This window comes from Paroedura picta, chromosome 10 (genome assembly GCF_049243985.1).
Source record: "Paroedura picta isolate Pp20150507F chromosome 10, Ppicta_v3.0, whole genome shotgun sequence".
NCBI lineage: Eukaryota > Metazoa > Chordata > Lepidosauria > Squamata > Gekkonidae > Paroedura > Paroedura picta.
The window spans coordinates 714280-730365 of record NC_135378.1 but is presented as its reverse complement, the minus strand read 5'-3'; the positions used below and the strand labels follow the sequence as shown (position 1 = coordinate 730365).

General features: G+C 55.3%; 2 protein-coding genes across 2 annotated transcripts; one reads left to right on the top strand and one right to left on the bottom strand.

Annotated features, from left to right (window-relative positions):
- Nucleotides 1–1603: 1603 nt before the first annotated feature.
- HMX1 (H6 family homeobox 1) lies at nt 1604–5623 on the bottom strand. Its single transcript, XM_077301466.1, has 2 exons — nt 5005–5623; nt 1604–3574 (listed from the first exon to the last, which is right to left on the bottom strand). Exons 1-2 carry the CDS (start codon nt 5501–5503, stop codon nt 2976–2978), a joined length of 1098 nt encoding a protein of 365 aa, XP_077157581.1. The 5' UTR covers nt 5504–5623; the 3' UTR covers nt 1604–2975.
- Nucleotides 5568–8488, top strand: LOC143819671 (uncharacterized). The gene is made up of 2 exons (XM_077301552.1): nt 5568–6408; nt 6952–8488. The coding sequence occupies exons 1-2, from the start codon at nt 5568–5570 to the stop codon at nt 7017–7019; spliced, it is 909 nt and encodes a 302-aa protein (XP_077157667.1). The 3' UTR covers nt 7020–8488.
- The last annotated feature ends 7598 nt before the right edge of the window (nt 8489–16086 follow it).

Below are 16086 nucleotides of genomic sequence, written 5' to 3'. Positions count from 1 at the left end.
GTGCATCCCCGCAGGCGGGTCTCTTGGCTCAGGGCTGGGGTTGTGCCTTTCTTTGGCTCCCATCTCTTCCCCCACCCCCACCGGGAGCGCGAAGGCTGGTCTCCGGGAGCGCAGGCACCTTCCGGGGGGTGCTGGGCCCTCGGCCTGAACGGCTCCGCCTGGCATGAAATCCTGCAGCCTCCTGCCTGCAGCCCTGGAGCGGCTGGTTTTTGAAGACTCCTTTGTGAGGGGCTTTAAAATAAAGCTTTAAAATAAACAAATCAAAAATCATTTGGGGGGGGTTACTCCAGAGGATACCCCAGAGCCGATCCCCCTCCGAGGAGGCCCTGCCTGGCCAGGCTGACGGAGGAGCCAGCGGCTGAGTCGTCCACCCCGGGGCGCCCGTGCCTCGGTCCTCCCAGGGGAGCCTTCCGGAGCAGCACTCTGCCCAGATCGCGCCTCAGCAGCCTCTCTTGCGGCCCGGATTCCGGAAGGAAGGAGAATAGGACTCAGGGCTAAAGGAAGGAGGAAGGAAGGAAGGTCAAGCCGGGAATGCGCAGCGTGGCTCCGGAGCGAGGCCGCGGGCTGCTCGGGAAGGGGCAGCGAGTGTCCTCGGGCCAGGGGGCATTTCCTCCTCTGCCGCCCATCTTACAATGCCCTCCGAGGCAGACTTCCAGGGGAAAGGAGGGAGGGGGCCGGACAGCTGCTTCGCTCGCCCCCTCGGGCACCGCCGCCCTCCCTGTCCGCAGCCCTTTCTCCTAGTTTATACGGGTTTTAGATTGTCCAGAGGCCTTTTGCACTGCTGTAATTTTAAATCTTTTAAAAAATCATTTAAATCTTTTTTGAAACTGGAATGTCTTTTATATAATTTTCAGCCGTTCCCGATGCTGAGTGTTTTGCATGGCTGAAGCGAAATGTCTGGTGTTTTTGAATTGTGGAGCCAACGATTATAGTGACCCAGAGGACGGCAAGGAAGCGTCCTTGACTCGGGGAGCCTGCCCCCCCCTCCCGTCCACCCCCTCGGGATGACTGAAGGCGGCTGGCAGAGGGAGAGGGGCCGTTTGCTGGAAGAGCTCAGGCGGAGCATCCCGGGCCCCAGGGCCAGCCCCCAGGGCCTACAGAGCAGGGTCGTTGTGGAAGCCGGGGGGGGGGGTGTCTTCCCTCCCGCAGCCTTCTCCTGCTGCCGAGGCTAGGAGCGGAGCTGGGACCAGCGATCGCCTTTCCGGCGTCTGGGATGCGCGGATGGGGGTGGGGGTGTCCGTGCCATTGAGCAGCCCTCACTGCTGGGGCGATTCCGCAGCGGCTCTCTGGAGCCACGTCCGACCAAGAGGAAGGCGGAGCGGCAGGCCCGAGGCCCCTTCGCCCACGCACAGGAGGAGGAGGCAGCGAGATCGGCCCTGCGGCCCCTTGGCCCGAGCGCCCCGCCGGAGAAGTGGGCATCTTCTCGCCCGTCCTTGGCCAGGCAGCCGGGCCGCTTGGGGAAGAGGGCAGAGGCGGCCCCCGCGAGGGTATGCTGACCCCGGCCTTCAGCCTTGGGGACTTGGGCGGAAGCGGGGAAAGTTTCTTGAAATCCCCTGAACGCCCTGTGTGCAAGGGCGCAGGCGGGGGGGGGGGGGGCAAGGGGCACAGCTGAGCCGAAGGGAAGCCCGCAGACCCCCTCCCTTCGACCCCGCCAGGGAAGGCGCCCGAAGCAGGAGCGGCGCAGCAAGCGGCCTGGACAGGGCGGTGAAGTCCGCATTTCTTTCTGGAGGAAACCCTCTGCCTGCAGCCGGCTTGATTCCCTCGGCGGTGGCCTTTTCCGGAGACCCTCGCTCCTTAGGCGGAGGAGAGGCGGCCTCCCGGGGCTCGGGAGCAGCATTGCCAGGCGTGGGGGTGAGGGCGGGGCTGCTACTGCAAAGGCTGTGCCAGCAATGACCCGTCTTCGCCCCCCCCCACCCCCTGCAGGACTTGCCCTGGGGAGGGTTGCTCCTCACTCAGCCACTTCGATATTCTGGACACGCTAAACAGAGTCCCCCCCCCCCCCAATGGGTTCCGTCTGGCTAATTTCTAGGCGGAGATGATGCTGGAACCGAAGACCCGTTTACACCAGGGGGGGGGGGGGGAAGGCACTTTCCACACACACAAGACATTGTCCTCATGTTTCTATTTCCTTGTCAAGGCAGAAATATTGCAAAGATATAAATTAAGCATTTCAACTTAGAAAAACCTCCTTTCCAACCCGCTGCCGTTGGACCAGGCGCCAGCCCAGTGGGCCCTGCTGCAGACCCCCGAGCGCCGCGGCCTCGCTCGCCCTCTCGGCCCTGGGCGGACGGTGACTCGGTGGCCTCGCCTTGCTCGCCACCGCTGTGGCACCCGGGTCTGCGCCAGAGTCCCCCGCGACCCGCAGCGCATCGGAGCCCAGCGGCGGCCGTCAAGGGGGCAGGAGCGGCTGTGCAAAGGGCCGGGGAACAGTCTGGTACTGAGGACGACGCCCTCCTCCCTCCCTCCCTCCCTCGCGATCCCTCAAGGGCTTCCTGCGGATTGGGAGATGGCAGCAGAAGGGTCCTTTGGAAGCCAGTCCGGAGACGCCTGGAAACGCGGCCAGGAGGGAAATGGGCCGCAGCAAAGGCCTCGCCGCCCATAAGTGACTCCCCCCTCTCTCCCGTGGCCGCCGCCATTCCATCTCCGGCTCCCCCGCTGCAAGGGGAGCACGCCAAGGCAACCAGTCGGCACTGCGAGACCTTCCGCGAAAAGAAACCGGCGGCGAAGTCTTCAGGGCGCCTCTAGAAAAGGATGCCGCCGAATCGCAGCCGAATCGCGCTGTCCAGCCAGCCAGCCAGCCAGCCCGCCGCCTCCCAGCCCCAGGCAGGGAAAGAGCAGGACCAAAACCGCTGGACCGCCACCTCCTGAAAGGGCCCAAAAGGGAGGCAGCGATACATTCGTCCCTTGCTCGCCAATCCCGTGGTGGAAGGAAGGTCGGCGGCTCTGGTCGGGCTCTTGCTGGCGCGGGTGGCGGGTCAGACGAGCCCGGTCATTTGCGAGCGCAGGAAGGACACCGGCGCTGCGGGGAAGGGGCCCAGCGGGTAGCCCACGCCCGCCGAGAGCCCGGCCAGCGGCGGCGAGCCGTGGGCCGGCGCAGGCTGCGGGGGGAAGCAGGCGAGCAGGCCGGAGGGCGGCGAGTTCTCGTGGTAGAGGATGGGCACGCGGACTATCCGCTGGGCGGGGTGTGCCAGGTGGGCAGCCTCCAGGTCCGCGGCCAGCTGCCGCTTCCATTTGTTGCGCCGGTTCTGGAACCAGATCTTCACCTGCGTCTCAGTGAGGTGCAGCGAGGCGGCCAAGCCGGCTCGTTCGGCGCTGCTCAGGTAGCGCTTCACGTCGAAGGTGGACTCCAGCTGGAAGACCTGGCTGCGGCTGAAGACCGTGCGCGTCTTCTTCTTGCGTCCCGCGGCAGCGGTGCGGCCTTCGGCCTCTTCCCCGCGCTCGTCTGCCACGCTGCTCCGGCCGCCGCCGCCAGCCGGCTCCCTCCTCCGCTGGACCGGGCTCAGCTCCGAGGCCGGCGGCCCGACAGCGGCCACAGACGCCTCCTCCGCGATCTCCGGGGAATCTCTGTCGCTGGCTGCAGAGGAAGGCAAAGAAAAAGAAGAAGGAAAAGAAGAAGGAAAAGAAGAAAGAAAAGAAGAAGACTTGGTTCTTATATGCCACTTTTCCCTACCCGAAGGAGGCTCAAAGGGGCTTACCTTTCCTCGCCTTCCCTTTCCTCTCCCCACAACAGACACCCTGTGGGGTGGGGGAGGTTGAGAGAGCCCTGATATCACTGCCCGGTCAGAACAGTTTTATCAGTGCTGTGGCGAGCCCAAGGTCACCCAGCTGGTTGCATGAGGGGGAGCGCAGAATCGAACCCGGCATGCCAGATTAGAAATCTGCACTCCTAACCACGACACCAAACTGCGAGGCAGCCAGAGAGACCCCCGGCCGAGAGGCCGACCCGGCTGCGAAAGTCGAGCTGCTTCAGATCCCCCTCCCCCCAGACTTCGTTAAGGTTTCGTTTTAGATGAGTTCAGGGAGTGGGTCCCCTCGAAATGAGCCCCAGGGCGAAAAATACTCTCAAGCGGTCCTATCAGCGCTCCATCCCAGAATGGCCCGAGCAGCGTCAGGATCCCCGATAGGCCACCCGCCGCGCTCTTTCGGCCTCTTGCCTCCTCCCGCCCGCCCGCCCCCCGATGTCGTGGCCTGGCCCTTGCGGTCGGAGCAGATTCCTGCCAAGGTCTCCCCCAGGGGCTGGCCGTCCAATCTGTCCGGTGAGCTCTCTGCGTTTCCCCCAGGGAGGGACTTCCCCCAGGGCTCTGGCTGCCAGGAAGATTCGGCCTGAAGCACTTTTGATAGATCGACTTTTTATCTTGACCGTTCTCAGGTCCTAACCGGAGAAATACTGTTTCATTTTAGAATTTTACTGTCTAAACCGTGTTTTGTCAAGGCCATACTCGGTAAAAATTTATCTGCCTCAATTAAAGCAAAGACATTTCTACACCCTGCCCAGCGGATCCCCAGCCGTGCGAGATTCGGGCATCTGGACTGAAACCGGCTTCAGTCCTGGGAACGGGTTGAGAGCCCCCCCACGGCCCACGGCCTCGGCCAGAAGAAGCGCCCCTTGTGAAGAAGCCCAGCGCTGGGAACAGCAGGCGCCACGCAGGGCTTGGAGGTGGGGGACGGGCACGGAAGAGCCACCGCTGGCTGAGGGTCTGGCCAGATGTGTGCGCAGTCCTTTGTTTAAAGAGCTGGAGAAACTGCGGTGCTCCGGAGCCCCAAAAGCGGTCTCCGCGGCTGCTGACCCCCGCCCCGTCCCCCCCTCCAGCTATCGGGGCAGCCCGGAAGATGCTGAATTTCTGTCCGGGGAACGGCCACCTCCGCTCCCTGCCCAGAGAAGCTCGCCGGGGCTGGGCCAGGGGCTGGAGGACGTGCGGGGGCTGCCTCTGCGCCTCCCCGCTGGCGGCCGGGACTCCCGGGGAGGCGGTGCGCAGTCCGCCCCGACGGCCGAGAGGGACTTACTGTCGGGGCTGGCGCATCCGATGAAAGCCACGTGCGCTCCTCGGTACCAGGCCAGGGCGCTCTCGCGGAGAGGGTAGCCGGGCGGGCCGAGCTCCAGGCGGGCGGCCCGGCATTGGCAGCAGGCGACGGCGCACGGGCTGCCCGCCAGCCGGCCGGGCAGCCTCCTTTCGTGGGGTCCGTCGGGCGCGGCGCCCGCCTTGCCCTCGTCCTTGGCTTCGGCGCCCAGCAGGTTGGCGATGAAGAAGGAGGAGACGCGGGCCGAGGCGGAGCGCTCGCGGTAGGGGGCTTCGTCGGGCATGGCGGCCGGGCGGCCGGGCAAGCTCTCGGGCGGTCGGGCCAGCGCCTCCCGGCCGGGAAGCCCCTCCCGAGGCGCCGGCGCCCAAATAGCACTGCCCGACGCCTCCCGCGGCTTACAAGCGCCGAGCCCGTCGCGGATTGGACAGCGGGCGGCCACGGGGGCCAGCGCGGCGGAGCAGCCGGCCGCGGAGCGCGCGCCCATGCCTCGGGAGCACGCACGCCCGGGGCCGCCGCTCTGGAGTTCTCCGGCGCCTTTATTTAGGTCAATGGGGAGCAAATCAAATGCCGAGACGGATTCGCTCCGGCCGCCGCCACGCCGGGCCAAGGGGGCCGGCCCGAGCCAGGGACTCCCATTGGCTCCCGACAACCAGGCGACAGGCCAAGCAGCCAATCCCGCCCTCTGCCTCAAGAAGGTGCTGGGGACGACGACGCGGGGACCCCCCCCCCCAGGCGCGCGCTCCCGGCCCTCGGCGGTGGGCGAGCCTGGCCCCTCCAGCCCGGGCATCGGGACCCCTGTCACTGTGGGAGGCGGAGCGCAGCGGGGCCAGGGGCCGCGGCTGCCTTCGACGAGCTCCCGGGCACAGCGGGTCCGTGGGGCGCCTTCTGGAGAGGCATGGCTGCCTCGCCAGGGCCCCGGCCTCGCCTCCACGCCGCCCCTTCGGGCCAAGGCCCGCTTCGAGGGGGAAGGCGACGCGGTCGCTCGCTCGCTCGGCAGGCTGCCCCGTGTCGCTCCGTCTGCGGCTTCGGCCGAGGGGCTTGGGGGGCCAGCAGCCGAGCGGGTCCTTCCGACCAGGCGACGAGCCGAGAAGCCGGCCCTTCCGCGGCTCCCTGCGACGCCCCACTGGAGGAAAAGGGACGGTCTCTTGCGCAGCGGCCACGCAAGCCCTGCGACGGCCCGTCCCTTTCGAGCCTCGCTGGCGGCTGAGCAGCGGACTTGGCGGCTCCGGCCGAGCGCCTTGCCCGGCGGATGGGGGGCTGCCGGCGCCGCTCCGTCCAGGGCGCTCCAGGAGGCAGCTCCGAGGGCACGGCCAGCCGGGGCTCCACGGTCCGCTTCTCGCTCTGAAGGCCCGGGACGCCTGGGAGCGGGACTGGCCGCGGAGCCTGCGGGTGCGGGGACGAGCAGGGCGCTTCGATAGTGGCTGGAAACCTCAGGCGTTGCGCTTACATGTTTTACATAGTTTTAAGCTCTGTAAATTCTCCATTGCTGTGAGCCCCCCTGGGCTTTCTTATAATGGGAGAAATAAAGAACTAAACGCCCCCGTCCGGGGTTTGGTCGACCTTGTCCTGAGGGTGCAGGGGGCTCCTCTTGGAGGGGCGGTGTGCACAGCCTGCCTTTTGTGGCCCCAGGCCTGGGGGGCTTCCGGGAGAGCCAGAGGGGCAGGGCTGGGCGCCTTGGGGTGCTCTTGAGAAGAGACACAGCAGCTGGAGATGCAGGTGGGAAGGGTCCCTCCCGGGGCTGCTTGTGCCGCCATTGCGACCTTTCCCTGCCTGCCACTCCCCTCCCCCACTCTCTGCTCCTGGGGTGCCCCAGTCCCTCCCCTCCCTCCAGTTCTCCAGCGGTGTGGTTGGTGTTGTTTGTAGCACATTCATTTTTATAAGTCGTTTGAATGATCTTCTGTTATTTGTCTTTGTTGCTGGCCTCGTCCACAGAGAATGAAAGCGGGGCCCGGAAATTCTGTTCCTGGGAGCCGAGACTTCTGCCTCCCCTGTGGCCTTGACTGGTCTGCTTTTTTGCAGCCGTTCTGGCAGGGATTGACGATGGATTACCCACAGAGGCAGGTCGGTGGAGTCAGAGAAATGAAGTCTGGGACTAACCACAAATCGAAAAGGTGGAGCTGAAGCCTGACTCCTCAAGCCGGGCAAAAATGACAACATCGGAGCCTCCTTCTAGTAAGACAGACCACCGTTCCAGAACGAAATAGGAGTCCAGCGGAGGCTTATTCAAGGCAGGAGCTTTCGTGTGCCTGGCCCGTTTCTCCGGCAATGGAAGAGGCATCTGCAGAGTGCAGATATAAGGAGAGAGTAGGTGCGCTCCATGAAGACGTCCAACAAATATTCCGCACGATGAAGAAAGAAACAAACACCAGACTTTAATTGTCGTTCACAAAACAAAGAGGAAACACCAACATGAAAGTCGGGGATTAGTGACCGGTGCTTTCCCGGCTGGGAACAGAAATAATGGTAAAGAGCCGCCCACCCGTCTCCCCCCAACATGGAAGGAAGCCTCTCCCCGCGGGACCAGCCCTGCTGAGTTCTGCCTCCTGTTTGATGGCCCGAGCATAAGATTCTGAATCGCATGGCATAACCGAAGTGTCCCATTGTCCCAAACGAAATGAAATGAAGAGGGGATTGCAAGGAATGCAGCTATGCGAGCGGGATGAGATTAGCACCGGCAGGAAGGTCAGCTCTCTCCTAGAACAGAACCTGGCTGGCCTTAAAGGGGCCATTGGACTCCAGCGTTGTTCGACTTCTGACCAACACGGCCTAGACTGACCACAGTTCTAGTTTCCTTCAGCAAAGACATTCACAAGTAGGACACGGTTTATGAATCATGCCCCCTGCGTTTGCTTACAAAGTGTGAACCTAAAATGCTTGACGGGATGTCTGAAAATTGGCGAGTTTTCCTTAGCAGCAGCTATCTCCCTTTCCCCCCCCCCTCCTCTATTCTGACTTCCGGCGGTTCTTCGTGGCCAAATGTCAGGTCGCTCACTTTCCTTAGGTGCGTTGTGGGAGGAGTGTCCAATTTATTCCTCCAGCGGTCGATGGGTGTTCAGCAGAGGTCTGGTACCCTCAGATCTGCCCAGGGAAGAAGAAGACGGACCTTGTCAGAGCACCAGGCCGGCAGCACTACCTGACTGGTCTGCTTCACGGCAACAAGCAAACCAGCAGCCGGGGGTTTATCCATGTCTGCATGGGAAACCATATTGCCGTTAACTGCATCCATCCAGTTAAAATAATTTAAAAGAACAATGGCCTGGCCTATATAATACTGTTTCTACTCTTTATAGCTCCGTGGCTGTCAATAATATGTAAAGTTATCTAAAGAGCCTTTAAATAAATTACCAGTGGCTTGAAGTTGGTAGAACAAATGCTTAGTTCTGGTTTTTATATCTACTGGTCCAGGGCCATTCGAAGCAATGCAAAGATCACAGGTCATATAACCAATTGTTTTGGTCTGTCTCAAGGAAGACCCGGGAGGATTTTCCCCTGCTGCAATGGGGGGTGGGGGGGCATCTCCATTCACGGATTCCACTTTGTTACTGTGCCTGCCTTGCCTTGGGCTCAAGAATGCTCGGATGGGGTTGAAAACTGTAGTTGGTGCTGCAACTCCAAGCTTTTGTGGTTTTTTCTAATCCAAGATATTCTATCGGTTTTCCTTGGACTGAATAAAATACAAACACAAATTAGACCCGAGTTCCCAAGCATCTACCTAGGTTTGCGTACTCTTTGTGTACTTCTTGAATAACTGAGTGTTGCACAGTCAGCCCAAACTAACCTGAGTGAAGCTGTCCTGGTGGATGAGCATGGAGTCCATGAAGGGCTTTGTATGTGACAACCCCTGGAATGGCCCCATAACTGAGGGGCAGCCTGGGGGGAGGGGCTGCAGGATGGGAGGCACCCTAGGCGTGCTGTGTCCAGCTCCAGTTGAGCTGTGACATTCTGGACCTGCTGGAGTTTCTGAGCGGCTTCTGAGGGTGAGACCATTGTAAAGGTCATTACAGTAATCTAGTCTCAATGCCACCATGGCACAGATATTGCTGGCAGATCACTGTGTCAAGATAAGAGGGCATTTGGGCTGAGCTGGGAGAGAGTGTGTGTGTTTGTGTGTGTACACGGGTGTGCGCAGCTGTGTCAACTTGCTTATCTGCAAAGAAAGCAGCAGCTCAGGATCAACATGAGATTTGGATAAGGATCTATAGAACCTGGTATTCGGGGTTTCCCTATTACTTAATATTGTGTGTAAAACACTCCTGCTATGTCTCATACAGTGTAGTAGTTTGGGATGCGGTGTTTTAGGCTGGAAAGGTACGCTTAGAAGTGCTATACAAACAGCTGAAGCACTGTGAAGGGTTAATTTTTCACAGAGCCAGAGAGCCTTGAGTGACAGGCTACTCCAAGTACTCTGATTGCTTAGCATCAGCTGAACAGAGAAAGTGTTGAGAGAGCTGCATGTGGAGAAGAGAGTCACTCTGGTTCCTGCCTTGAATGAGTTGAGTCTTATTTTAGCTTTAGCTAAAATTTTCAGCTAAAATAGTTTAACACAGACAGGAGGACTGGGGGAAAGTAGGCAAGGACGAGTGGGTAGTTATACCAGTAGGAGACTCCTGTTTGGGACAAGGGAAGGGGACAGATCTTCTAGAGAGAGAAAAGGAATTTCCCTACCTAATCTGAAGAGTTCAGAGATCCCTTTTCCGGTAGGGTTAGAAACTGGCAACTGCCTTTAGAGACCTTAAGAGTCAATTTAAAAGCTCAAGATGAGTACTGGCATATCAAGAGAATGGGTTTCGGCACCAGAAAGAGTGGACCAAAAGAGTCAAAGAAAGTATGCTGGAATTATTTATTGATATTTATAATTTATAATTATATTTTTATACTGCCACTCCCAGCAAAGCTGGCTCATGGCTGTTTACAATAATAAAATATACCGTAAAACATTGATAACCCCCCAAAAAACATCCTAAAAACATCAAACCAGATTACATTAATACCCCAAAATCCCAAATCAAAACCCTGGAACAAAACATAAAGATTTAAGTCACTGTGAAATGCTTAAGAAACCCTCATTAACCTGAAATATAAGAATGAAAGTACATGCATGGACTGGTTTTATGTCAGAATTATCTATATTGAGCTACCTCAGAACTTTCAACCTCTGATTTCACCTGACATTTCGCCTTTATGTTTAATACAATATTATGTTAATTTTGAATTTCAAAACATCTCAAGTTTAAGTCAAAGGGCAATTCTGACCCTTTCCCAGATTCCTGGGCAGAGCCAATAGTAAGAAACCATATTGTGACAGGGTGGAACAGCCAGGATTTTTCAGCAAAGCAGCAAACACATTACCAGGGCTGCTCAGTCAGCAAGGGAAAGATAAACTTCAGGAAAATCTTGACTCTGAGGGAGGGAATTTTTTAAATTAAAAAAACTGCAGAGATCCTGGTTCAGATCTCCATTCTGCTGTGAGGCTCTGTGTCCAGCTTTGTCCAGCTACTCTCATGACGCCCAGTGCTCTGGTGTGAGAGGAGACTGGTTTGAGAATCAGGCCGTCGAGACAAGAACCTGACTTCCTTCCTTAGAAGACCAATAAAATCAGAGTCCAGAGTTTAAGACCAACAAAGATTTATTCAAGGCGTGAGTTTTCAAGTGTTTTCAAGAGTTTTCAAGTGTTCGTCACACTATGATCTTCTTACATGACAGGGAATATATAGCAAAAAGTCAATTCTGTTACAAAAGGTGCTCCGGGACTCTGGTTTTATTGGTCTACTTCTGACCAACACGGCGACCCATTTGAATTCCTTAGAAGAAGCGAAGGATGAAAAATATTTAGGATTCCAAGCAATTATATTTTAAAAGGCTTTAAAAAGCAGTATTCATAATATGGAGGCAGATCATTCACTCCCAAAGAAAAACAGACACATAAAAGGCCGATTACAGGACATACCCGGCCCTCCCAAACCAGCTGGTTTCTCCTAACTGAATTTCCCCACCTGGAAAAAGGGCAGGATGGAGCGTCAAGCGTAGCACAGCGCCATCTAGGGGGCAATGTCAGCCTCTCTAGCAGAAGCCATTCTTTTTATGAGAACGAAACAAAAAACAGCGCCTCCATCTTATTTTGCTGGCCACTTTCTCCAGCCAGGATAGAAGCTATTTGAGATGTTATTGAGTGAAGCCATCGTTTTAATGTGATTTCATTTGGCAAGTATCATATTTAACTGTGCTCATCTTCTCAAAATACCCTATTTTCCTGTGAAAGATTTGCCCATTTAAAAATGTTTGCTACAAACATTTGAATTCCTGAATTTCATTTCCCTTCACATTTTGGCATGGAAAGCAAAACCGAATGCTGATGACTTCTGAGTTTCCCTGCCTCCAGGGCCAACCACTGTGCTCTGCTTTGCCTTCAGGCACCTCATGATTTCCCACCCCAAGGTGGTTCTGAAACCTTCCCACCCATTCCACTTTCTGATGCCGTGGCAAGCTACATGTGCTCAGCCAGGTCTCCCCAACCTTCATGTGGCCTCTGAGGAGATGTGCTTAGAACTCTGCTGCACCCAACCTGCCTCCTCCTTCCCACTCCCTTTGTTGTGGCATGGAGGCCTCCTGGCGAGATGCTTGCGTGTCCACTAGAAACGTTTGTCCTGGTCTGAGCACCCTGCGGCTTCTTTGTCCAACAGCTCAGTCATCTCGTTTCCCGGAGAACAGGCACTTCTCTCCCTGGGTAATTAAACAAACGAATGCACAAAGCATGGGGGCGCATCTCTTTTTCCTCTTGCCCAGTTCGATGCATCCTTTAAATGATCTGCATCACATAAGCTGCAGTGGCTGCCTTTTGCATCTGTCATTTGGGTTATACAAAAGAACAAGAACATCGACAAAGTTGTTTGATACTCTGCATTTTGTTTCTATACCTGCCATGCCCCTGATTCCCAGCACTGCCCCCCCCCCCCGCCTACCAGCAGCAAGGACTGAAGCTTGAAGGCCAAGGGAAAGTGCAGGGAACCCGGGAGCCAGCAGAATGCTTGTGCTTCTTTATGCAGTTCACACACTTAGGAGAATTACCCAGCTTACACTAGTTATTTGTTTGGATATAATGGAGGGGATTGTGACTGGCTAGTTCATTAACGTAGGTGGCCAGTTTTTGTGGCGTGGTGGGTTAAGAAGAGTAGACTCTTCTCCGGAGAGCCAGGTTTGATTCCCCTCCCAAGAAGCCTACTGGGCGACTCTGGCCAGTCACTGTCCTCTCAGAATTCTTTCAGCCCCCTCCCCTCACAAGGTGACCGTGTTGGGGAGAGGAAGGGAAATGCTTGAGATTGAGACTCCTTGAGGTAGAGAAAAGTAAGGCACAAAACACAACTCTTATCCTCCTCTGGACTCTCCCACAAATTTCAAACTCAGTCACTAACAAATTATCAAATTCCCATTTTACCCACAAGCAAGTCTGGAGAAAACCCAGGCTTAACAATGTGATGCCAATGCATAGCTTTTTGACCTTCCCCAAGTCCTCATTCTAGTTGCCACATTCAAATATACCCCATTAAATTATACAATTTTATTTCTAAACACCAATATTTTATATCAAAATTATTTTATATATTCTTTGTTCAAAGCAGCCATCTTGATACAAGCAACTAAGACAGTAGCTAAACCTTTAGAACTGTTTTCTTTCAATTAATTTACAGAACTATGGCCAATGGCAGCCAGATCCTTTTCATTCTGTTTAAAAATTACCTATCAGATATCAGCAAAGGCCACTGAGATAGTATGGGAATTCAGGATTCCAGGTGGATTTTGCCTTTGCTGAGGCATACTCCCATTACAGTAAGGTCTATGGTTGAGGCTGGGGCTGGCGAGGTAAACCTGGGGTTTGAGCAGTATGTCATCAGACCTCCTTCTCCACCCTCCTAATAGTGGGGGTTGGGAATGGGTTTTCCGCCATGTTGGGTTTTTAAATATCTTTTAATGGGTGTTTTAATGGGGTTTTTATAAGATGCTGTAACCCGCCATGAGCCAGCCAGGGAGTGGCAGGGAATAAATATCAATATCATAATCCTTGAACCTGACTAAGGCTCTTCTATTCCTGGGACGGATTTATGGGATCCAACCTACAGTTCATAAGAAAAAGACGAGTTGTTTTTACTACCCAGAGGAATCTCAAAGCAGGTGACAATCCCCTACTGTTCTTCGCCCACAACAGAAACCCTGTGAGGTTTGTGGGGTTGAGAAAGCTCTGAGGGGACTGTGACTGGCTCAAAGTCACCCAACTGGCGCCATGTGGCAGAGCAGGGGGGGAATCAAACCAGGCTCTCCACATTAGAGTCCACTGCTCCTAACCGCGACATCAAGCTGGTTCTCAAGAGCTAAGCCACAAAGATATAAGTAGTTTGTAGTTGTGAAATGCTTTACCTCCCAGGATTAGTGCCAAATTTTGCAGCCCCCAGTAATAATTTTTGGGTTTGGACTCAAGACAGAGGTTCTTAGGAACTCTTACCAGACTAGAAGGCTAGTCTGCCAGGGGGGAGCAAAGGGAATTAATTAAGCCCCGGATCAAGTTGAGAAAGCTCTCATAGTTCACTTAAGCTCTTCTCTTAAGCCTTTAGACTCTACAAGGAATAGAACCCCATCTTGAGAACAAGCAGTAGCTTTGAACCATGGTCCCAAAATCATCAGGGATTCCCCTTGTGTATTGAAACCAAAGTAATGGGTTATTTATAACAACTTGCACCTACAAGAATTGTAGTATCTATTTCTAATTACAATCTAAACTCTAAGGCTATATGGAGAGTCAAGGATTAGAGATGTGTGTTTTATTCATATGTCTTTAACTTTGCTCCATCTGTTGTTCTTGTAGATGTGATCTTTAAATGTTCTTTTAATTGTTAGGATGGTCTCTGTGACCCACATTCAGACACAATCATCCATGAGCTGCAAAAAGAGGGAGGAAGGGTTGGAGCCTCACCTCCCCAGTTGCCTATCTAAGCATGCTGGTCTCCTCAATAGGGAGTGTAAAAGGAAAGAAAGAGGCAGACATGGAGCAGGCCTTTAACTGGCAAAGCAACAGCCCCAAACAAGCCCTGGTGAGCTGTCTCCCCACAGGAGCACCTGAAACACTGAAAGATCTAAGAATCACAGGACCATCTCATGTCAGGAAGGGATGAAGGCAGAGGCTACCAGGGCAACTGTCCCCCCCCCCCCCCACACACACACACACTGATAGGCAGCAGAGAGAGGAAAATCTATTCATTGTACATTCTGCGAGGGAAAATGGATCTGTGACACAGGTAAATGCTTCCCATAAAGAAAACCAAATGCATGAGAGATCCAAGGCCTCGCTCCCCTTCCCCTGAGTTCCCGTGGGCTCTTCCCTATGAGCATTCCTTCCTGGGTCCAGCTAGATGGGATGGGATCCGCCAGCCCATGCTCACAATAATCAGCTTGGTGGCTGTCAAGACAAGAAACACAAACCAGCACAAACCAGCAAGACTCTCTTTCCCCCCAGCGCTTCATGGCTGCACTCCCAGAGGTATCCTCCGCACTCAGGGGAGTTCCACTGGAGCTCCTGGGTTTAGGATCGCAACCCTGGCAGCGTTACTCCAAGGCTGTGTGGAGATCTTTGGACTCTTCCTGGTTGACTTTGTGGATCCCATTTCACCTCAGCCAGAGCCAGTAATTTCACTGGAAGCAAGAGGGAACCTTGGATGGCTTGCTGTCGATTGTGGTGGGAGCAGAGCAGGTTGGTTCCCCTTCGTGGAGGGTGGCCATTGCCACTATGGCAAGGACCCGAAGCCCCCTTTCTGGAACGCCAGTTGACTCAGAAGTCAGCGAACCAGAAGTGAGTTTGAAAAGGCAAGACATGAATGGATGTTGAAAGACCCTTCACAGCACCAATTAAGAGAAAGAGGTTCTTTTTCAAATTTGCCTTTTCCTGCCCATCGGAAAAGCCCTGTTTGTGGAGGTCAAAACCAGTTTTGGAGTACTCAGATGCCTCTCTAATATAACACTGACCACAGAGATATTTTTAATTCTGCCTGGGAAAGTTTCCCTTCATTACCCCCATGACAGAACAGGGATAGACGGCATTAGGGACAGTGGTTTAAACTCCAGCCCCAAAGGAATGCTCTGCCCAGGAGAGAAAGGGCTTCCACCCACAAAGCTGAGGTCTCCAGCAAATCTGGCAGTGGAATAGGAGACTCACCCCCCCTTCCCCCCCCTCCCTCCCCCCCCTCCCCCCAGTCTCTTTCCTTCTGACCCATCAGCTTCTGCAGGGTCTCCCTTTCCCAGGGCTGCAAGGAAGCGGGTGATTAAGAAGGGCACATTCTGAGCCCCTTTGCTGACAAAGGGGCTACAAGGGCCATTTGCTTAACCTTTTCACAACAGCTTGACCTTGTCAAGAAGAACAAATCCCATTCAAACCAGGCCTGACGAGAGAGGAGGCAAGGGTGCCAGGCCCAAGCCCCAGATGGAGGACCTGGTAGGCACCAGGCGCAGGGCTGGCAGGGGCCGTGGACGCCATCCTGAAGGCCCCTGTGCTGGAGCCCATCAGAGCATACAGGGGGACGGCAGTGCTCCTCTTGTCAAGGAGGCTGGCTCTACCTGGACTCTCTTTCCAGAACAAGGATGGCGCTAATTGAGCTCAAAGACCACTTCGCTTCGTGGCATCAACCCACTGCAGAAAGCAAATTCTTGCAAATGAAATGGAGAAAGAGGCCATGTTCCCAGAGGCTGCACCAATGGGAGGGCAAGGATTGGTGCCAGCAAGAGAGAGCACAACGACAGCCCTCAAATGGGGCACTCATTTCTCTTGCAATTCCTGCCGTTACTTCTGACATTTCCAGCAGCTGCAGACCATCCTATTCATGAAATGCAGATTAAAGCAACATAGTTTGGGTGGCGGTTGGCTTTCTTCTCTCTTGTCCCTCCCTTCCGCTTCACGTGGGCTTCGCCTGTGTCTGGCGCTGGCCCCTGCGGCTGCCATTGGGCTGGAGAGGACTCCTGAAGAGCCCTCCCTCTTTCCCCACCTGCTCTCCTGATGGTGGTTAAAGCCCCCTTCTAAGCGTGGCTCTG